This window comes from Elephas maximus, chromosome 12 (assembly GCF_024166365.1).
Source record: "Elephas maximus indicus isolate mEleMax1 chromosome 12, mEleMax1 primary haplotype, whole genome shotgun sequence".
Taxonomy (NCBI): domain Eukaryota; kingdom Metazoa; phylum Chordata; class Mammalia; order Proboscidea; family Elephantidae; genus Elephas; species Elephas maximus.
Window position 1 is genome coordinate 82,018,190 of NC_064830.1, and position 24,247 is coordinate 82,042,436.

The 24,247-nt window shown below is 39.0% G+C and overlaps 1 protein-coding gene across 1 annotated transcript; it reads left to right on the forward strand.

Moving 5' to 3' along the window:
• LOC126086905 (cytochrome b-c1 complex subunit 2, mitochondrial) lies at nucleotides 1-24,206 on the forward strand. Its single transcript, XM_049903733.1, has 14 exons — nucleotides 1-108; nucleotides 3,134-3,217; nucleotides 3,315-3,464; nucleotides 3,995-4,059; nucleotides 5,487-5,543; nucleotides 5,964-6,088; nucleotides 8,677-8,774; nucleotides 11,064-11,121; nucleotides 12,129-12,224; nucleotides 13,623-13,822; nucleotides 16,565-16,645; nucleotides 19,309-19,385; nucleotides 22,142-22,295; nucleotides 23,938-24,206. Exons 1-14 carry the CDS (start codon nucleotides 76-78, stop codon nucleotides 24,019-24,021), a joined length of 1,362 nt encoding a protein of 453 aa, XP_049759690.1. The 5' UTR covers nucleotides 1-75; the 3' UTR covers nucleotides 24,022-24,206.
• Nucleotides 24,207-24,247: the final 41 nt, after the last annotated feature.

Below are 24,247 nucleotides of genomic sequence, written 5' to 3' on the forward strand. Positions count from 1 at the left end.
GAAACCCTCGTCCTCCGCCACCATCTTGCTTTCCTGTAACCCGGCAGTGACCGTGGGTCAGAGCAATCTTGAGCCATGAAGCTGCTAACCAGAGCCGCGACCCTGTCGGTGAGCGCCGGCGGCGGGCTTGGGGAAGAGCTGGGAAGCAGTTTGTCAGCAAGGTTGTACGAACCGGAGGCGCTTGGTTTGGGGCCCCGGGGCCTTGGGGCTTCGGCCTGCCCTTCAGCTGAACCCTGCGAGCCAAGTGGGGTGCAGGCTGGGTCGGGCATTGGAGGCCCAGCGCGCACTATAAGCAGAAACTTACTTCGGAAAACCTACAGAGAGGGAGTGGGCTTGAGAGCGGTGGCGAAGCCACTTGGCGGAGACACCTCTGAAGGTCATTTTACGCTTATGTTCCCTAGAGGAGACCACGGGATTCGCGGGGGAGGAGGCTGGTGCATATCTAACTCTCGACCTTTGCCCTATCAGTTGCAGCCCCTGCTCCTGAGTATATCACGGAGCATCAGTTTCCCCAGCCGTTAAATGGGTTTATGAGTAAGATTATAAGAAAGAAATGAGCTAATGCAGGTATAGCGCTTATCACAGTGCCCGGAACTTCGTTGTTAGCTATTACGGTGTCCTGGCGATGTATCATGTGCTTTTCTTGGTCTCTTGTTAGGGGGTTCCACTAGGAGAAGTTCTTGCTCTCCTCTCCAGAGCTGCTTTAGGCTTCTGCCCAAATGAAACATAGCTGTCAGTTGGGAAAAACTCAAGCGTCAGTGTCTGTCACTATACAGCAGCGGTGATCTAGGGGGGCAGGAGCACTGTTTTAAAATTTTCAACTAGGGGTGATTGTGCCTGCCGGGGGACAGTTGGCAATGTCTGGAGACATTTTTGGTTATCGTAACTTGGTGGGAGACTGCTGCTGGCATCTAGAGACCCCAGGGATGCTGCTAAACACCCCACAGTGCACAAGACAATCCCCCACAAAGAAGAATTATCCAGCCTGGAAAGTCAGTAGAAGTGAAGATGAGAAACGCGACTAGAGGGAGATGCAAAAGACCAAGCCAGGGAATGAAATTTCCATGGCTTAGTGTTAATATCGCTGTACTGTAGATTGTACAAATGGCCATAGCTGTTTTACCCTTCCTGGCATACCAAGACAAACTAATGATTCAGAAACTTTTGAGGGCAAACCAGTTAGACTGGTGAAAGACCCCAAACCCCCAGTCGCCTCCCCCAATTCTGTCCATCCTCACCTTCCAGTAGAAAAAAGAGCTCCAAGATAACAGAGTTGGAGAGGACCAAAGTAAACAAATTGCAGTACACTTGAAAGCAACATTTATGTTTCTAATTATAGCACTTACTTTTACATGAGAATAAATGTATACATATTCTGTTATAAAAACAAAACAATCCAGTAGCATTGTGACAATTACTTGGATAGTTCTTTGCAACTTACTTGAATAGGACAGAGTGTCACTCACGAGGCACATTTGAGGGGAAAGCACCTACGTCTCCCTTGGCAATGGAACTATGGATTACATGTGTTTGAACTGGTATGTCCACATATCTTTAAAATAACTATTGGGAAAATCAAAGGCCAAAATCACAAGTAAGATTAACTGAACCACACCCGGCAAACTTAACTGACAATGGTAAGGCTAAACTAATTGTAGTTTATAATTAAAAAGAAATGCTAACAGCAAATGAAAACCAGCAGCCAACTTAAAATAGCACTGATGCCGAATTTGCAACAGCCCTTCTGGACATGTGCAGAGTAGGGGCCTTGTGGCCTCTGATGGGGGCTTTGGGAAACTCCAGCAACATGTTCATTTGAGCTTGGGAGTACCAAATTTTATTAACTCTTCACATCTCCGCTAGTAACCCTTAGTCACAATCGAAATGAATTTTGTGACACTATAACATTTGCCCATAACCAAAAAACCAAACCCATTGCCACTGAGTCAATTCTGAGTCATAGCAATCCTATAAGATAGAATAGAACTGCCCCATAGGGTTTCCCAGGCTGTAATCTTTATGGAAACAGACTGTCATGTTTTTCTCCTGTGGAGTGGCTGGTGGGTTTGAACTGCTGGCTTTTCAGTTAGCAGCTAAGCAGTTAACCAGTGTGCCACCAGGGTTCATTCATTTGCCCATAAAAGCTGAATAAAGTTAATACATTTTAGACCCTTTATCTGACATTTAGCCCACTAGTGGCTATGTGTTATATTTTAAGCGTGTACTACTATGGATAAAGAAACTGTTGTTAATAATCATAGGATGATTGAAATTGGGATTCAGTCAAGGAAGGTAGAATGCTTGGTTGTGTGGCCTTAGTGTAGTACTCAAGAGAGTGAAGTACCGTGGAAAATATTGGGCCTCGGGGGAAGTTTTCCTTTGTATATATTGTCTTTTTTTAAAGGTGGCTAAAATGATCAAGGAGGTAAAGTCATTGCACATGGAAAATAGAATAAAAAGATGAAACTCTGGGAAGATAAGGGAAGCAATAGTGCTAAAAATCCATAAAAAGGAATGGAAAAAAGAGAAAGATATGGATGTGGCAAGCCCACTTTTTCAAAAAATTCCTAAGTTTCAGAACTAGAAAGAACTACTTAATGCTTTAATAATAATTTAAAAAAAAAAAAAAAACCTTGTTGCTCTTGAGTCAATTTCGAGTCTTTGTGTCCCTTTAGGACAGTGTAGAACTGCCGCATAAGGTTTCGTAGGCTGTGATCTTTACTAAAGCAGTCTACCACGTCTTTCTCCTGCAGAGTGGCTGGTGGGTTCGAATCGCTGACCTTTTGGTTAGCAACCAAGCGCTTAACCACTGCACCACCAGGGCTCCTTTGACGCTTTAATAAGGTTGTTAAAAGGTAAAAGAAAATACAATAATTCTTCACATAGTAAAAAATGCACATATAGTATTCCTAGAGGTTCTGCAAATCACAACTGATACAGGTTTGAGAATGGCTTGGGCAAACTGGTGGGCTAATAAATCCATAGCAATTTATTCAGCTAAATCCTCTCACACGGGTGGTTGTCATTATCTTACCACTGACACTCCTCGTTGCTTGGGTACACTAGGATCCAGTGCTTTTATGTAAAGTCTCGTTCTTAGGAGAAAAACATGTAACCTGTCTTTTGTATTTAGAGGTTTTATTCCCTCAAAGTTGCTCCCAAAGTTACAGCTACAGCCGCCCCCGCAGGACCGCCTCCACAGCCTCAGGACCTCGAGGTTAGTCCCACGTATCATGTGTTGGAACCAGCACATTACTACTACTCTTTGGTGATACAAAAATAGTAATCGCGTCTCTACTTTATCTTAAATACAGTATACCAGATTACCAAATGGTTTAGTGATTGCTTCCCTGGAAAACTATGCTCCCGCATCAAGAATTGGTTTGTTCATCAAAGCAGGCAGTAGGTATGAGGACTCCAACAATTTGGGAACATCTCATTTGCTGCGACTTGCATCCAGTTTGGTAAGCATCTTTACTTCCTCAATATGTTTGGAAATGCTGTGTAATCTTGGTCTTAAGGAAAAGAAAAACTTAAAAGCAGTGTTCCCCAGTTTAAGGTAATTTGGAGAGGGTGGTTATAGCATGAGAAACCACAGGATGTTTTGCTAGGGAGAAGCAATAAATTATGCCCATCTGAGTGTTGGTGTTAGACCATAAGAAATCAGTGGAAAGGAAAGAAAGTACTAGAAGCTGAAAAAAAAATTACTGTTCTTTCCCCTTTGCAAGTCTCTTTCAGAATACACTAATGAATCCAGTAAGCTTGCATTTGATAGTTGAATTTCTGCGTAAATGTGCTTTATAAAAAAACATATATACTTGCACTTTTTTGTAAACCTTATTTTATAACTTTTAAGCTAAAAAAGATCCACTATTTATGTAAGGTTCCCTTTGAACCTGGTAATGACAGTTAGACATTGGATTTTGATAAAGCATAATGTTTACTAAACTTAGCATTAAAGAACTACTAAAAAAAAAAATCATTCTTTTTTAAGACTACAAAAGGAGCTTCAGCTTTCAAGATAACCCGTGGAATTGAAGCAGTTGGTGGTAAATTAAGGTTTGTTAAAATAAATAATAGAAAATAAGTAGTGAAACTACTGGAAAGTACTCAGTTGTAAGTGAAATTTTCTCAGTTATCGAGGTTCTTAACCAGGGCACAAAAAAGGAGAAGACTGATGAATCTGACTACATCAAAATTTAAAACATCTTTATGCTTTAAAGTAAAAATTTCAGTAAGTGAATGGGAGTAGATATTTGTAACATACATAACATGCAGAGGATTACTATTTGGAAAAACAAAGGATAAAGGTTAGAATCAGGCTCGCTCCAGAAGAGGAAACCAGAAACACTGATTTTCACGTGTAATCAACAGTGAGATATCATTTCAGACTTATCAGATTTCTGATAATATATATTGGCAATGATAAGGGAGATGGAGAATCTTTTATACTCCTGGTGAGTATAAATTGATACAGCCACTTAGAAAATAATCGGGGAATACTTAGTAAAATTAAAAATGGGCATACCTAATGCTTATAAAAATTGGATGGTTTTTAATCCACATGCATAAAGATATTTTTTATCTTTGAAAAGATGGGTAGCAGTCTTAAGTGTCCTTTGTTAGGGAAGTAGATAAATAAAGTATCATGTAGTCATATGACAGGAATACTGTACAGCAGTTAAAGAATGAACTAGAGTTCTATACCAACGTGGCATACAGTTTGTGAAAAAACAAATTTCAAGATTTTTAAAGTAGGATGCATTTATAATTTTTTAAAGAAAATATTCCCATTTGGAGCTTATGATTATGGTTGTCTCTAAAGTGGGAGAGAATGAGGAATTGGTCTGGGAATGGTACAAAGAGGTTTTCCACTTCATTTGTGATATTTTGTTTTAAAAATACGTACACCTACTCCTCGCTTATTGACTACCTTCTTACCTGACGTTTCACATTTATGACAATGGTAAAAAAAATCTGTCCAAATATTTTGCACATCAGCAAGGTACATCTGGCAGTACATAAATGCCAGGGTGCAAGGCGAGAGTCATGCCAGCTGTGATGGCTAAGGTTATGTGTCAGCGTAGCTAGGCTGTGATTCTCAGCAGTTTGGCAGTTAGGTAGTGATGTAATTTGGCAGTTATCTAATGACGTAGTCATCTTCCATTCTCACATAATGACCTGGCCTTTGGAACCTAACCATATCAGTAAGTGAGGAGTGGGTGTATTATGGTGATTGCACAACATGGTGAACGTGATCAATGTCACTGAATTATACATACAAAAATTGTTGAATTGGCAAGTGTTATATATTTTTAAAGTTTAATTGACAAGTATGTGGGGTTTTGTTCTATTGCTATTTGTGCTTTTTCATACTTGAAAAAAAACTTTTTTCCCCAAAGTAATCAGTTGTTTTAACAAAGAAGATGTGAGGGAAGGCTTGCTTTCGGATTCAGATAATTCACTGTAATTTATTTCCAATTCAGTGTGACCACAACAAGGGAAAACATGGTTTACACCGTGGAATGCCTGCGGGATGATGTGTAAGTATCTGCATGTGTTTAAAAAAACCCGTTGCCATTGAGTCGATTCCGACTCATAGCGATCCTATAGAACAGAGTAGAACTGCCCCATAGAGTTTCCAAGGAGCACCTGGCAGATTCGAACTGCCAAACTTTTGGCTAGCAGGCATAGCACTTAGCCACTACGCCACCAGGGTTTCTGCATGTGTTTAGGACATCTACTGTTAAAGAAATACTGAGCTGATTGGTGCTCGTGTTTTTGGAATGAGGGGTTATAACCTCTGACTTTGGTTTTGGATTCTTTATCCACAAACTTTGCTTGTAATGCTGTGCTTGCCGCAAGGCCTGAAGTTTAATACTGAGGACATTACAGTTATGTAGGACCTTGGACGTTGATTTTAAAATTTGGACTTGTAATTCTTACCTTGTTGTCTTCTATAGTGATATTCTCATGGAGTTCCTGCTCAATATCACCACATCACCAGAATTTCGTCGTTGGGAGGTAGCTGCCCTTCAGCCTCAGCTACGGATTGACAAAGCTGTGGCTTTCCAGAATCCGCAGACTCGTAAGTGCATTTTCAGGCTACATTTACTTGTTTCTAAAATACTGACTTTTTGAGACTATCGAGTTGTAGAGGGAAAAAATTGCTGTTGAAATTTTTTTGTATTTGGGTTCGTAAAGTACCCTTTACAAAGACTTTGTCCATTTTTTAAATGAATTGTTTGTTCTTTTGTTTCTAAACAGTTACATTGTGGATTATTTTTTATCAGTTTTGACAGCATATAAATTGATTATAGAATCCTCTCCTACATTTTCTTCCTTTTTTCCCCAGTTTCTTTTTTCAGTAGTTTTGTTTACACTGAATCCAGCAGTTTATTGTTGTTGCTGCTGCTGCCATTGTTACTGTTTAGCCAATTCACCTATATTGGCTATTTCCAAAATAAGCAACATAATTTTTGAAAAATAAGAACTTTTAAAAAATTATCTTTAGTATTCATAGTTCATCCATTTATGTAATATTTAATTAAACTAATTTTGATAAGTACAACTGGCAGTACAAATCTGTAAACAAATATTACTGATTCTTGGAAACCATACAACTTCTAATGGGAGCAGAAGCATGCAGGTGCCCCAGAAACAGACAGCCAACTGACAGGGGTAGGCTTGGTATAGCAGGGGCTTCACTCAGAATGCAGATCTGTTAAGAGAGGGTCTGCTGTCAAGTTTCCGGAACATAGTGCTTACTGCCTGCTAGCTAATTGTATGTCATAGTAATAATTTGTGTCACAAAGAAGTATGATCTTTGTTAATGTGGATGTCTACCAAAAAAATAGAAAGATAGAATTGTAGGAAAGATGAGTTATGTGTCGAAGGTAGGTTCTTCCCCACTGGTACCTCTGAGCCTGCAACCCTCATCCATTCTGCCTGAACAAGTACAGTTAGTCTACTGGCTGACTTGCAAACCTGGTGACTCTTTTAAAGGCTTCTCACCAGCTATGGGATAAAGTCTGTTTTATCCCATGCTGTGGGATAAAGAGTCCATACTCTTCAGTTTAGCATCGCTGGCCTCTGCCTATCTCTTGTTTCCTGCTCTGCCCTCTTCCCCTCCCAGCTGTAATTCCCCTTTGAACCAAACCAATGTCATTTCTTATGGCTTTGCTTTGCCTCTGTCCTCTGCCTGAAATGCTATTCCCCATTCATTCTCATCTGGGCAACATGTACTCATCCTTTAAAAGTCAGTCTCAGATTTCACTTCTTCTGTTATTCCTTTCCAGTTCCCACTGTCCTTCCCTTCTGCCCGTACTGCACTTTTGACATACTACTGACATTGCCCCCATAATACTTCATTTCACAATTTTTCCCGTTTTTCCATTTTGAGGGCAGGGATTGTATTTTCCTCATCTTTTCATCCCTAGCACCTAGTACAGTACCTAGCATAGGGAGGTTATCCAGATAATGAACAAATGAAAGGAACATACCTTAACCAAGGGCACTGAGGCCAAAAAGCAGCACCAGTGCTAGGGCACCAATGAGGAATCCAGTTTGACAGCAGCATTTGACCCTTGAAGGTTAATAATAAGAGCTAAGACTAACACTCATATCTCCTTTTATGCTGACTTGACAGCTTCCTTGTTACCTGGAGGGGGAACCTGGAAGTAAGATTCAGATTAAATGATTTGTCTGAGGTTACATGGCAAGTTGGTGACAGACTTCCTGAAACCTAGGCCACTATTTTTCCACTGCTCTGTGTTCTCATTCTAGAACCTCTTGGATGGTCAAGATGATGAGTAGATTAAAATGAAAGAAGGGTGTTTAGGTGGGTGGAGCATGTAGAAGCTGCTGCCATATAATCTCATTTTCCTCAGCACATTTGACTGGAAGACTTTTTAAACCTGCTAGAGGTTGAACAATAATTTCAAACTCTCTGAATACTTAAATGGAATCTCTTGATGGTGCAAACAGTTAAGGACTCTGCTACTAACTGAAAGGTTGGTGGTTCAAATCCACCCAGAGGTATCTCAGAAGAAAGCCTGGCAATCTGCTTCCAAAAGATCAGCCATTGAAAACCCTGTGGGGTGCAATTCTGCTCTGAAACACATGGGGTCACCATGAGTCAGAATCGACTCCATGGCAACTGGTTTGGTTTGGTTTTGATTTAATATTTGAATGCTATGAAATGACCAAAGTTTTATAGTCTAGTTGCTTGCCAGGTGTCTTAGTTTCTTAGTGCTGCTATAACAGGAATACCACAAGTGGGTGGCTTCAACGAACAGAAGTTTATTTTCTCACAGTTTAGTAGGCTAGAAGTCCAAAATCAGGGCACCAGCTCTAGGGGAAGGCTTTCTCTGTGTTGGCTCTGGGGCAAGGTTCTTGTCACTTTTCAGCTTCTGTTCCTTAGTTCTGTGGCGATCTTCATGTGGTGAGTATCTTTTGTGATTGCTTTAAGACACACCCTATACTGATATGGCCTCATTAACATAACAAAGAAAACCCTGTCTGCAAATGAGATTATATCCACCTGTATAGGGGTTAGAATTTATAACGCACATTTTGGGGGGATATAATTCAATCTGTTATCACTGGGTTTTAAAATGTTGCTATTATCTTTACTTAAATTGTATTCCAGTAACAACCACTTTCCTTATCTTACAGATGTCATTGAAAATTTACATGCTGCAGCTTACCGGACTGCCTTGGCTAATTCCTTATATTGTCCTGATTATAGGATTGGAAAAGTGACATCAGAGGAGGTACTGATAAAACACATTACTGTTTAAAATGTACTTGTTTTCATATTAAATTGAACGTTCATCTGCCATCTCAGGTTTGTCTGCTTATTTTTCTTTTTATTTTCTAATAGAACTTCAGCTTGCTTGCTTACTTTTTAATTAGAATTCTATCTGAACAACTTCTGTATATTTTTTAACTAAAAAAAAGTAATTATAAAAGGGACATACTCATTACGTAAAAGTCAGAAAATGCAGACAAGCAAAATGAAGGAAAAAAAGACACACACCTCACAGCACTCAGTGTTAAGTAGGAACAGACCCTACCTCATTGGCCCCATCCCATCATCAGCCCACTCACTAGCTCATTCACCTTCTCCAGCACACTGGATGTAACTGTGCTCTTTGCTAGCAGCAGATTTGTCACATGTCACAGCTATAGGTATGTCACAGAACTTTTCCAAAACATGAAACATTGAATGTATAAATCCTACCCTTGTCAGCCCCCAAATGAAATTTACCAAAAGAGAAAAATTTGGAATTACCAATAGTACCTAAGTATACCTGACTTGGAAACGAAGGTTTTTATTCTCATTTCATTTCCAGTTAGCCACTACAGAAAACTGAATTGTATACTATTTATCAATCAATACTTAATGTCTGCCGTTCATATGGCTCTTTTTTAAAAAAAATCGTAACTGATATCACTGAGCTTGAGCAGCCAACATTTTTTATAAGGCTGGCCTCGAATGAGTTTTAAAAATCAGCAGAAATCAGACTCACTCTGGTGAACATGTATCATGGAGGTAGCTAAGCGAATGCGTGTAGCAAAACGTTTTTCTACAAGCGTGTCTATGATAACATTGTTTATAATTGTGAAAAATTAGAAATAAGTTAAATATCCAACATTAGGGGACTAGGTAAATAACTTGTTAAATATGTGTAAATGAGAACCATTTTTTGAATGGAACCATTCAAAAATATTAATTGATGTGGAACAATTCCATAACATCAGATGAAGAAAAAGGAACTTACGAATTAGCATGTTGCAGAGGATCTTGTTTAAAGGGAAAAAAAGTGTGTATGTGTATCACAGATCAATACGGTGGTTATCTCAGAGTTCATGTGTTTCTCCAGGCTAAAGGAAATTCTAAATAAAAAAAAATAATAATAAAGCAGTGCTAAAATACTTTGAGCAATGGCAGCATCAGTACAAAAGTTTAGAATATGACTTTCCTGGGAAATGTCTTCGAGATAGCCCCATTGATTTTAGGGTATAAATTCTGATGTAATGATTAAAGGTTCAGTCTCACTGCTTTAGCCCAGTGTTTCCCAGCCCTTTCTTTCATTATTGCCCGTTCTCTAAGGAGCTTTCTTAAGTATTTTTCCCAAACCACCCCCCCCCAGAAATTTTAATACCACATAATAGACTGTATATCTGTTTATATACCGTATATTTGTGTTTTATACATAAAAGAATTGAGATATCTTTCTTAAACCTAAGAATCGGTCTTTACACCTGTTGAGAATATTTGTTTTGGCCCTACTTTTGTATATTAAGCCTAAATTAATAGCATAAACCAGTGATCTGCAAATCTCACTGATCCTCAGATCCCTTGGTTGGGTGAGTGGGATTTCAAGATTCCACGTTGGAGCTACTAAATCAGTCTGTAGATTGGAACTCAGGAATTGGGGGAAGGTGGGATCAGCAGTGATTGTTTTTGTTTTTAAAGCTCCCAGGTAATTCTGTGATTATTTAGGTTGGGAACCTGCTTATAGACAGTGACCTCAAGGCAAGACGAGCTTTATAGAAATTGGCTTGGGGGGCCGGGGGTAGAGATGTAACTATTAGCCCTACTATAGAACGTTAATAGTTCTTTATTACTACTTACGTAAAGACAAATGAAATGTACTGCTAAAATTACATTGTAATAAGTCAAAACCTCAGACCCTATAAACTTCTCAGGTTGAAGCCAGCGCATGGTCGGTTTTTTGTTTTTTTTTTTAAGTAACAGCTTTATTGAGATATGATTCCCATACCATCCAATTCACTTAATGAAAATGTACAATTTAGTAATTTTTAGATTTAACAGAGTTGTACAACCATCATGACAATCAAGAACTAGTCTTTGAAGCAAAATACAGTAAAATTCAGTATAATTTGGCAGTAGGTAGTCCCTTATAATGGAGTCATCATAGCAGCTTTAAGCCTTAGTATTTATTTTCCGCCTAACTATACCTTTAAGTTTTTATGATTTTTTTTTTTATTTATTTGTACCAAAATGATCTAATAAATGTTTTTAACTTCCTCAGTTACATTACTATGTTCAGAACTATTTTACAAGTGCAAGAATGGCTTTGGTTGGACTTGGTAAGTTGGGAATTGCCTGTCTCACCATCTTGCTTCCTTAGTAGCAGCAGTCTGTTAAACTAATTATATGAACACAGAATTCAGTGAAATTTGAGAACTCAGTCCTCTATTCATGTCAAACAGGCAGTATGTGGTAGGATGTTATTAAATTGGTAACCACCATTTTTGGAAAGCAGAACCCAATGTATTTGACTTTGTAAACTACTTTAAATTCTTGACAGTATTTGCAAAACCTGTGACAAAGGGCCACTTTTTCTAAGCAAAGAGCTCTTCCTAATGGTATTTTTAAAAGTACAACTTAATGTTAAAATAGGCAAAGGATATAAACAGAGAATTCATGTATAGATGCATAGGTATATATATGTGTGTGTATATATATATTTGTTGGCCATTTGTATATGTTCTTTGGAGGAATGTCTATTTAAGTCCTTTGCCCCTTTTAATTTCATCGTTTGTCTTTTTGTTGTTGAGTTCTAAGAGTTCTTTATATATTTTGGATACTACACCCTTATATTTACATATAATTTTCTCCCATTCTGTGGGTTCTTTTTTTCACTCTTGGTAGTGTCTTGATGTACAATGCAGTATTGTTTTAATAGCAAAATATTGGAAACATGCAAATGTCCATCTAGAAGGGATTGATTAAATAAATGATGGTACGTGAATATAACGGAATTCTTTATAACCACTAAATGTTTGATGCAGACCACTCAGAAAGATGTAAGCTATAAAAGACGAGTTCAAAACAGTAGTGACAGAGTAACACCATTTTAAAAATAAAGAAAAGGTAGTTATTAATACATACACAGAAAAAAATTCTGGATGAATATAATAACCTAAAGAGCTATCTCTGGGAGAATAGCATTATGGGAGGACTCTTTTCTTCGCTGTTTTGTTTCTGTGGTGTTTGAATTTTATAGTATATTTTTAAAACAAGGGAAAACAGATGTTGTTTAACTGTGATTTGGAAGTTCTGTTCTAGCTTGTTTGTGTTTCTTTTGAAATAGGTGTGAGTCATCCTGTTCTAAAACAAGTTGCTGAACAGTTTCTCAACATGAGGGGTGGGCTAGGTTTATCTGGTGCAAAGACCATCTACCGTGGAGGTAAGCATTTTCTTCTATTAAAGTTAATTTTTCTTAGGGAAGTATCCACCCTAGAATACCAAAACCAAACCCATTGCCGTCAAGTCAGTTCTGACTTAGAGCGACCCCATAGGACAGAGTAGAACTGCACCATAGGGTTTCCAAGGAGTGGCTGGTGGATTCGAACTGCTGACCTTTTGGTTAGCAGCCAAGCTCTTAACCGCTGCGCCACCAGGGCTCCCCACCCTAGAATAACATACTGGAAACTGGTAGAATACCCAGGTTCGGCTCTCAGCCAGTGCACCTCATGCACAGCCACCATCTGTCAGTGGAGGCTTGTGTGTTGCTATGATACTGAACAGGTTTCAGCAGAGCTGACAGACTAAGGAAAAAGGCCTGGTGATCTGCTTCCAAAAATCAGCCAGTGAAAGCCCTGTGTGTCATGACAGTTCAGTCCACAACCAATTGTGGAGTGGCTTAGGGTCTGCGGTTTCCTTCTGTTGTGCGTGGTGTCGCCATGAGTTAGGGTCCAACTCAATGACAGCTAACAACAACAATAAACCAAAAAACCTGTTGCCGTCAATTCGATTCTGACTCAAAGCGACCCTATAGGACAGTGTATAACTGCCCCATGGGGTTTCCAAGGAGCAGCTGGTGGACTCAAACTGCCAGCCTTTTGGTTAGCAGCCGAGCTCTTAACCACTGCACCACCAGGGCTCCCCAACAACAGTAAGGCCTGAATATTTACTATCAAAAAGTCTCAGTATAGACCAGAAGAACTACATGGTACTGGGCTACCACCAATGACCACCTTGACAGGGAACACAATTTAAACTGTAATTATACGAACACATGTAATTACATATGTAATTACATGAGATTCCCTGACTTAACAGGAGAAAAGTCTGGTGCAGAACTCAAATTCATGTTAAAAAAAAAATAATACTTACAAAAAGCGTGCTTCTTAGTTCAAGTAGATACGCGAGGCTAAATGGGCAGTTCCTCTCCAGAGGCAGGATGAGAAAGCAGAAAGGGGCAGGAGCTGGGTGAGTGGTCATGGGAAACCCAGGGTGGAAATGGGGAGCGTGCTGTCACATCATAGGGATAGCAACTAGGGTCAACATAACACTATGTGTATAAATTTTTGTATGAGAAATTAACTTGAGCTGTAAACTTTCACCTAAAGCACAATTTAAAAAAAAAGCAAGGGCAACATAAAAAAAGTCTCGGTATACAAGGAAAGAATTAGATTACTTAGATGTTGTGTATTAAACATGTGTTGTGTGCGTGTGCTAGGGAGAGGGTAGAATGGCATGGGGAGAAGAGGGTATGGGTTAATAGTACCACAGGGAATGCTGAAGAGTAAAACCAACGATGCCTGCCATTTTCTTCTTTGCTCTCTCCCTTATGTGGCCCCAGGTGAAATTCGAGAACAGAATGGAGACAGTCTGGTACATGCTGCTCTTGTAGCAGAAAGTGCTACTGTAGGAAGTGCAGAAGCAAATGCGTTTAGTGTTCTCCAGTATGTGCTCGGTGCGGGGCCACATGTCAAGAGGGGCAGCAATGCCACCAGCTCCCTATACCAGGCTGTTGCCAAGGGAGTTCACCAGCCATTTGACGTGAGTCTGAGCAATTGATAGCTCCCCTTTTGTTTTCAAAGGCTCAGTATTTAAAATGTCTTAGTCATCTAGTACTGCTATAACAGAAATACTACAAGTGGATGGCTTCAACAAAGAGAAATTTATTCTCTCACAGTCTAGTAGGCTAAAAGTCCAAATTGAGGGGATTGGCTCCCAGGGAAGGCTTTATCGTCTCGACTCTGGAGGAAGGTCCTTGTCATCAATCTTCCCGTGGTCGAGCAGCTTCCCTGGGTCCAAATGACGCGTGCTCCTGCTCTTCATTCTTGGTGGTATGAGGTCCCCGTGTTTCTCTGATCACTTCTTTCTTTTATCTCAAAAGAGATTGGCTTAAGGCACTGTCTAATCTTGTAGATCTCATCAGTATAACTGCCACTAATTCATCTCATTAACATCACAGTGATAGGATGTACAACACAGGGAACTTACATCGGATGACAAAACGGTAGACAGTCATACAATACTAGGAATCATGACCTAGCCAAGTTGACAGATATTTTCGGGGGACACTGTTCAATCCATGACACTCGATAATCTCTTAAAATTTTAGATAAACGCAAACAAAACCTTTTAAAATTGAAGAGACAGTCAAACTTGATTTCAGTACTTTAGTAGGTCATAGGTTTTTCAGCTATTGTAATCTGGAAGGAAAAATTGAATGCTTGAAATAAAACAATCAGAAATTCACAGTACAGTTTTCTTTAGGGTAAACTGTTAAATATTAAACAGTCCCCTAGATTCTCATCTTTTTTGCTACATTTTCTGCTAAATCCTTCTCTCCTATTCCTGCTTCCTCAATTCTGCTGTTCCTCCTGTTTTCTAACCAAGTGTACAAGATAATACACCAAGAAACGCCATCACTGACCTATCCTCTTAGCTTGAGATTAAAGAAAAAAAAAAAATGATACTTAACCTAATGAAAGTTCATGTTACTTTAGAAGACACCTTCTTTTTATGACAGTGAAAGTGTTAAAGCTTTGATATTCAAATCACGAAAATACAAGATGCCAACCAACGGAATATTCTTTTTGTGTGTGACCATTGCTTGTCCAATGTAATAAGCTATGTGACTTTCAATAATATGCCTTCAAAAAGCAAAAAATGTACTAAATTTTAGAATGAAGCGTTGTTTATAACCTTTAAGCAACAGTACATGGCATATGTAGATTTATGCTTCCATAAGGCTTTGGGCATTCCACACTTTACAGTGGAAGTTAAAAATCATTTTTCTTCTGTGTTTATTCTTATTTAATACTCAAGTTATAGCTTCCAAACACTTTTTTTTTTTTTTAAGCCGAGGAAACTTTTTTCCCCATACAGCTTTCCAGGTGCAGTGCACAACACAAAAGTTTTAGCTTTTAAAATGTTTTGAAGGCTTACTTAACTGTGAAACCCCTTGAATCTTCCTCATGGAACCTTAGGGTTCCCTGGAGTACAACATGAAAACCATTATCTTAAATTAAACCAAAACCAAACCTATTGCCGTCCAGTCAATTCTGACTCGTAGTGACCCTGTAGAACAGGGTAGAACTGCCCAATAGGGTTTCCAAGGGTGTAATCTTTACAAAAGCAGACTGCCACATCTTTCTCCTCTGGAGTGGCTGGTGAGTTCAAACTGCTGACCTTTTGGTTAGCAGCTGAGTGCTTAACCACTACACCACCAGGGTTCCTTGTCTTAAATTAGTCCTAAATTAAATGTAGCTGCTACATTTTCAATTTTATGTGAATTTTATTTCTCTTGGTTCATAGTCTACTGTGTTCTTTGTGCTTCGTTCTTCTCCAGTGAATGTTACGATGCTTTTGTGTGATTGGAGTTTAACCCTAATTCAGTGATATAATTTAATAGAAATTCCTAATTCAGAACTTGGCCATAAATTTGGAGTGTGCATTGGAGAGCCTCAGATTATAATTGAACTTCAAGTAATTGGAGTGTATGTTTTCTTTTGTTTTACATGAGCCAAACCAGTGGTTCTCAAACTTTAATGCGCAGAAGAATTACCTGATCTCTTGTTAAAAATGTGGGCTCCCAGGCTGTATCCCTAGGGATGAGTCGGTAAATCTGGGACAGGAACCTAAAAGTTAGTATTTTTAATAACAACCCGGGGTCCTGATACAAATGGTCCACGTAAACACGGCAAAACACCAGACTAGGCAATCAAGTTCACCTTCAGAAGCTTCAGGCTCTGCTTAGACTACAGACAGCAGTACCCCTGTTATCCAAAGGCCAAGCTTCTTGCTACTTTGAGCATCTGTATAATGCCCACTTAACAGAAATGTTTCCCTAGTCCTTTGACTTCAGTCTGTTGGAGAAGTGAATGAGAATTGGTGAAAAAGTTAACTGCCAACAGCAGAGGGAAGATACCAGGTCTGTCAGATGCTGGAGCCCATGATCTGTACCACGTGACCATACCGTCTCTGTATCATAGTAATGTTTGCAGCAAAGTGACCTTTATTCATCAAAAGAAGAAATACTTAGCAAACAAAAAAAGTGAGCATCCATTTTAGAAATATTTAAATGAAAACAAAACAGTTAAAACAACGAGTTCTAAAATAGGTGACCTGTATATAGAACAGTCCCTTAATAGAATTGGTTAGATGAAATATTAATCTATTTTGCTCATACTGTGAGGGTGCAAGTTTTTGTCTAGATGACCTTAGGGACATTAACTGTGTTTTGTTTTCACCTGGTGGAATAACATGCAGTAAAGTTCCTTTACATTTCAGGTTTCTGCTTTTAATGCTGGTTACTCAGATTCCGGACTCTTTGGGATTTATACTATCTCGCAGGCTGCAGCTGCTGGAGATGTAAGTTGCAAACTCACCAACTCTCAGTAACAGGTTTTTTGTTTGTTTTTTGTTTTCCATAAAATGTTTTTAGTTAAAACATGGAATATTTGAATGCCATGATTTATCAGAGCTCTGAGTAAAAAAAAAAAAAAAAATTTTTTTTTTTAACTGAGTAGCAATAGTGTTAGCGTGTACCTGCTGCAGGAGAAAGTTAAAAATGTATACTGTTGCTTCCAGGAAAGGTGGGGAAATGCCTCCTTGGTATTTTGGTTCCATTTCAACATGTGACATTGAATTGGCTCTGGGACATGTAAATTGAGAACTCAAGAGGGCTGTGCCCAAGATGTATGTTTGGGAGTCATCAGTATAGAGATTGCGCTGAAATAAGTTATGGATGAAAGATTTAGGTGAAGAAAACAGAAGCTAGAGTTCTGGGAACTACTACCGTTTAAGAAGCGAGTGACTAAGGAAAGGGGCCAGGAAAAAAAAAGAGGCCAAGAAAGAGATTGAATAATACCATTTTATCTACTAGGGATTAACACCCCTTAGCACAGGGAAGTTTGATATATTGGGCACACTGGGAGTTCAATGGTGATCTCAGCAGTTTTCACCAGAGTGGTGGAAGTGAGCTAAAATTTGTAGTAATTAAGAAATCAATAGGAAGCAAGGAATGTGAGGCTTTTGTAGAGCTTATATTTGTACAGAGGAGGGATGGTAGTTTTAGGAGAGTTTACATTGAAAGATTAAGTTGAAAGAGACATTTATACTGAAAAGGAAAAAAAAGATTGGAGCAGATACAAACTCGTTGCCTTCGAGTCAACTCTGACTCATAGCAACCCCATATAAGAGGTAGAAAATGCAGGAGCAAGTAGGACCCAGAGTAGCAGTGGATACGTTAGCCTTGGACACAAAAGCTCATGTTGGGAGAAGAGGATGTGAGGAAGATGAGGAGGTACCTCCCTGGTCAGGTAGACTTGGTCATGTTTTGTGAATGACCGGAGAGCTTAAAGAGCATAATGAGATTTGGGACAGAATGAATGGCTAAATACACATAGAATGGCCATCGGCCCCAGTATAGATGTCCCCTTGACTGTGAACTTCACAGTGCTGTCAGTCGGTTCTGTTTTGTAGTTTTTCTTCTATAGCATTCACGAGCCTAATGGAGAAACAAAGGAGGCAGGTAATGGGGTTAATCCCCAGTTGGAATCCTGCAAGGTGGGTAGGTCAGAAATATGAGGAGATGGCAAGGGAGTTGGGAGCCCTGGCAAGAGTGATTAAAGGATGATTCTGGGTCTAAGCTAGATAGTGAAGTAAAGCCAAAGGGACTGATAGCTTGAGGGAAAATGGACAACTCAGAGGAACTAGCGGTCTTGATATAAGTGAGGCGTAAGGATAGAAACTGATACAGGGGGTTCTTGGAATTCAGGATTTCAGAGGTAGGGCAAATCTAGGTTATGTCCAAGTCTGGGGTGTGGCTGTGGAAAGGGGTAACTAAAATGGGAGGAAATGAAGGGCCTAGGATTTAAGTGATCATGGAGTCCAATGTGTAGCAGACCCAGAGTGGTGCCAGGGTTGGGACAGAGAAAACCATGGCCAGGTTTATTAATATATTTATTCAACAAATATTTACCAAGCACCCACATCACTAGAACTTTACTCCTTCTTGATTCTGACATCCTAACTATATAAAAAAAAAACTATAGACAAGCCATATAAATTATCTGTGTTTGGATTACGACTTCCTTTTTAAGGAGCATTAAGAAGTAGCAGTATTAATTGCATGACTTCGTGAGTCTGGGGAAAACTCGTTGTTGTTGTTAGCTGCCATGGAGTTGGCCCCAACTCACAATGGGACGAAATGCTGCCCAGTCCTGCTCGATCCCCATGATCGATGCAGATCGGCCTGTTGTGATCCGTAGGATCTTCAGTGGCTGATTTTCAGAAGTAGGTTGCCACGCCTTTCTTCCTACTCTTTCATCTGGAAGCTCCCCTGAAACCTGCTCAGCATTGTAGCAACATACAGGCCTCCACTGACAGATCGGTGGTGGCTGCACATGAGGTGCATTGCCCAGGAATCGAACCTGGGTCTCTGCCACGTGGAAGGCAAAAGTTCTACCACTGAACCACCACTCAGCCCAGGGGAAGTTGAGAGGTGCTTAATCTTTATAGGCTGTCCGTGGGTAGTGCAGATTGTTAATGCATTCACTAACTGAAAGGTTGGAGGTTCAAATCTACCCAGAAGTGCCTTGGAAGAAAGGCCTGGCAATCTACTTTCCCAAAAATTAGCCATTGAAAATCCTATGGAGTACAGGTCTATTCTGACATACATGGGGTCACCATGAGTCAGAGCTGACCAGATGGCAACTTTTTTTTTTTTGCGTTGTGTTGTTTGTTTTTGTTATTCTTTGTGGACGCTTATAAATTCCTGCGTCTGCTCTTGCTAAACCCTATTGCTGTCCTCTGACTTCTGCTACTTAACTTTTGGAAGAAGCTGTTATTTTGGCTACTGTAAGTTGTACAATCAGTTGCTTTATGGAATGTGGAAGACTATGAAATACATGGTGGCTTAAGAATTCCAAATAGACCTTGTGGTGTTTCTGCCTCAGTAGAGGAATGGTTGGCTGCTGACAGAGACTGCACTGACTCAAGATGACCCACCTTTATTTATTTGTCTGTCCTAGGTTATCAAGGCTGCATATAACCAAGTAAAAACAATTGCTGAGGGAAACCTTTCTGATACAGTCATCCAAGATGCCAAGTAAGTTTCGGTATTAACTGGGTTGTACTGAGGTTTTAGTTATTTGAAAGTTGTAATTTTTTCTAGTTACAATAATACTATAATATATGCTCTGAGTTGAAATTGACTCAACAGCAATGGTTTTTTGTTTTGTTTTTTTTAAGGATTGAAAACTATAGCAAAATATTAAAAAGGGAAAAGAAACACAATCGTAATCCTATTACCTAGAGATGAAATTTTTAAACATAATTGTTTGTATTGTACATATGCTTTCATACCATATTTCATAGCATTTATTGTAGAAGTTTGAAAATTACAAACACAAAAAAAGACAGAAATGATCTTTGATTCCCTGTCAGTACTCCTCTTTATCATTATACATTTATACAGGTTACTAGAAATTTGTCATAAATGGTATTAATGGGTATATCATAATATATTTGGACATTTTCTGCAGTTGGAAATTAAATTATAGAGGATAGCTTTGAGCTTAATACATTTTTGTATTTCATATTACTCTTGGAATAGATTCCCAACTGAGTCAAGAGTTATAAACGTTATGAAGACTCCCTGTTAAAATATAAGGGTGTGTATGTGTGTTTATATATTTTACTTTTATATTTTCAAGTCACAATCTGAACAGTTTATACCATTTTATAATCATACTACCACTGTATGAGTACCTATTCTACCATAACCACTGAGATTTTTTTTTCTTCTTTACTAATTTAACAGACAAAAAAGCCATCTGATTTTGTATTTCTTCATAAAAAGGATTCAGACACTTGTCTTCTGCCTGATGATTTTTCAGTCCCCACTGTCCAGACTGAAAGTGCTAACAACATCTCTAACTCAGTAGTAATTCAGGTAGTTCGTAGACTAAAATCTGACCCTGCCAGTCCTTTGGACAAAATTATAAATCAACCTATATTTTCATACAACAGTTTAAGACATTTACTTGGCTTCATCCATTTAGGACAGCTCAGAATGTGGGCCCTGAAACTTAGATGGTTTTCATGATCATTTAGTATTGTCTTCCACCATCCAGAAACACATTAATGCTTTTAAAACAATTTACTTAATACTCTGATTATATAAATCAGTGTATTAAATCCAAACCAGTCATCATTGAGTCGATTCCGACTCATAGCGACCCTATAGGACAGAGTAGAACTGCCCCATAGAGTTTCCAAGGAGTGGCTGGTGGATTCCAACTACCGACCTTTTGGTTAGCAGCCGTAGCTCTTAACCACTGTGCCACTAGTGCCCCAAATGTGTGGATAGTATATATTAGTAACAAGGGAATTATACAGGGTGAATTACAACCCGGGATGGAACACCCTGTAGTCCTTTCTGTTCCAGTCATTTCTGTTCCTTTGAATTGGTACTTTTGTTAAACTGAACACACTACAAGATTGCATCCCTTGAATAGTATAACACCATTTATTCAATATTGTACACATGGAACCAAGGATTGATAGGATGCAGGTCTACATGATTTCACCACAAACAAAACATGATGAGAATAAATTGAAACACTGGACTTAAGACAAATCTCAGCTTCATGTCTAATTTATTTAAGAAAGTTTATTTTCTTAGTAAGTATAGCAGAGTTTTTATAAAGTATAGCAACATGTAAAAAATGGAAGTTCAGTTATTAATGTCAAGATATGTTCACTTTCTGGCATTTTGATGGAGTTGATACGTTTTCTTGTAAGGTTTCTTAGCCTTCCTGTAGTGAAAGAGAAAATGAGGTATCATTGCTGAAGGATAAAATCCTTTTTTAATTAAGCTAACAATGTGGTAAGATTGCTGTATTAAATTTCAGTTATGTTCTCATGAAAGTCTTTCTATAGAGTGCCAAAGGACTGTAGTTTATTTGGGGGTTAAATAATTCAAGTGCCATATCGAACACCATCTTTAAAAGGAATAACACTTTCTTCCTAGGAGACATCTGAATTGGGTTTTGCTTTGTTTTGTTTCAAATTGATTGACAAGGTAATGGCATCTGCTGGAATGGATGCATGTTTGCCTGTGTTTAAGCTGTCTAAACCAAAAAAAAACCAAACCCATTGCCATTGAGTTGATTCCGACTCATAGAGACCCCATAGGACAGAGTAGAACTGCCCCCATGGGGTTTTCAAGGCTGTAACATCTTTCTCTTGGGGAGTGGCTAGTGGGTTTGAACCGCCAACCTTTCAGTTCACAGCTGAGCACTTAACCACTGGCCACCAAGGCTCTTGTTTAAGCTGTCTGCTGGGGCTGATAAGAGCTGTACTGTCCTGTCCCTCATCCCCACCTGCCTTCATCATGCCCCACCCTCATTGAGACAAATCCCAGCATAGAAATAGGTTTGAGGGAAAAAAAAATCGATCTAGAACTGCTAAATGGACAGTGCCTTAAGGACCTACATAGGTGTTTTTCTTCGACAGAAGTGACTGAAACTATCACCAGAAGAAGCATCAGGAGGCAGGTATTACTTCACTAATCAAAACCTCACATGAAAATTGTTTTAACTAGATCTAAGTTCTGGTCCACAGTCAAAGAGCCATCTGCTAGGTTTTCAGTATATTTTTTGTATGACAGCTTTCCAAAATGATGATGTCAATAATGAAATATTTGGTGAACTGAAGAAATAAAAGAAGGCCTTCAGCATTTTAAGATTGCAGTGCTATTAATTTGTATATTTACTATAACATGTTTAAGAGTTTGGGAACATTCTTTATAACTGCCTTTACCTATAAAACTGCCTTAGTCACCCACCCTTTATTGGACAGGAACAAGCTGAAAGCTGGATACCTAATGTCGATGGAGTCTTCTGAGGGTTTCCTGAATGAAGTCGGGTTCCAGGCTCTAGTTGCCGGTTCATATGTGCCGCCAAGCACAGTCTTTCAGCAGATTGACTCAGTGGCTGCCACTGATGTCAAAAATGTAAGCAAATGAAAACTTCTGTCATGTGGTGGGATTGTGACTTCTAGACTTGATAAGTTCTATGATTTGATACCAAATAACCTTAATCTTAATGGTCCAATTTCAGAAGGAATACCTAAGCCTTCCTTAGCTGTACATGTTATTCTTATGCTGTTTGGTGCCTGTCTACCTGGTGTGAGGCAAGGGGCTCATTACCATCAGAGCTGCAAATACCCCTTGTTAACTCACTTGACTAAATTACCATTAGGTTAAACCATTTGAAATCTCTTTTCTTCTAGGTCAAAAAGAGCCCAATATTGGCAATTTCATATGATTTAACCTAATAGTAAAGTTGGGGCATTTTCCCTCCTCATCCCCAAGAAAAAAAACTTTATATCCTACTAATCTTTCTCCATCCAGCATCTCAGAATTCTCTTTAGTCTTCTCAGGCTACATTTCCCTGCTCTTGTTACATGTCTTTTCACATATAGTATTGTTCTCTACAAGACTGAGTTGTTCTGAGGGCAAGAACTATGTCCTCTATCTCTTTGTACATCAACAAACATGAACTACATGTACTAACATGTACATCAACTACAAAATAAATCCAAAAGCAGTGGTTTTTCCCAGTCCCTTCCACATTAAAAATGCCAACTCCTCTTCCACTATAGTGGCCTCAACCATCTTCTCACCAACAGGTTACCTTGTATAGGGCACAGTGGGGAATAAAAAAGAGACAAAGCTATTTCAAGATCATAATCTTGACTTGATTGCACTTGGCCCCTAACTTCCTCATTACATACTCTCAGAAGGCTGTCCTCATGTACCATGATTTAAGTCACAGCCCAGCCATCTTCACCGTCTCTCCTCCATCAAAAAAAAAACTGACCTGAGATAATGAGGGGCTGTTTCATGGGATTACGCTTAGCCTAAAGAACCAACTTTTGAACTTCAAAATAGTGGCATAACGAATATGAGGATATAAATTTTAACTTTTAAGTTAACAGTGTGTTTTAATTGGCCCAGACTATTTGCCATTGTAATGCAGAAACAGAAACATTCAGCTTGGTCCAAGGCTGACTGCCCCACCTTACAATGTCAGTGAGGTTTTCTTATCCCCCTTTTTTTTTTTTTAATTGTACTTTAGATGAAGGTTTACAGAACAAACTAGTTTCTCGTTAAACAGTACACATGTCGTTTTATGACATTGGTTAACAACCCCACAACATGTCAACACTCTCCTTTCTCGACCTTGGGTTCCCTATTACCAGCTGCCCCGTCCCCTCCTGCCTTCTAGTTCTTGTCCCTGGGCTGTTGTGCCCCTTTAGTCTCGTTTTGTTTTATGGGCCTGTGTAATCTTTGGCTGAAGGGTGACCTTATCCCCCTTTTTAACAGCTTCCCTCCTATCTAGAGCACCGCACTTGCTCAGTTAGTTACATAATGATAGAACGTTCAAAGGCTCAAAGCTGAGCTTTTCCTTCTGCATTGTCACAAACTGAAGCACCAGCCATCTCCTGTAGTTAATTTTCAGAAGAGGCTATTGTAGAATTGCTGCCTTAGAATGTCCTGTTCACAGCCTCTTGGAATAACAGAATACATAAGTTTACTAGATAGTACATTTTCTTATTTCTGTTAACTTTTTGTCGTCTTTGTTTATTTAAAGGCTGCACTGAAGTTTGTTTCTGGCAAAAAGTCAATGGCAGCAAGTGGAAATTTGGGGCACACACCTTTTGTTGATGAGCTGTAATACTGACGCGCGTAATACACGAGACAGCCGAACGCTTTCTCAACCCAAAGCAGCAAGCACATCAAAGTCAAAAGTCTCTAACATTTATCTTTTTTTTTTTTTTTTTTTAAGTGAAGTGAAATATCTTAAAGCATAAATGTGGGTAATTATTCCCAACCGACCTAAATAAAACATTGTTTAAATGCTTTTCTTGTGTTTTACCTAATCAGATAATCAACAAGTACTT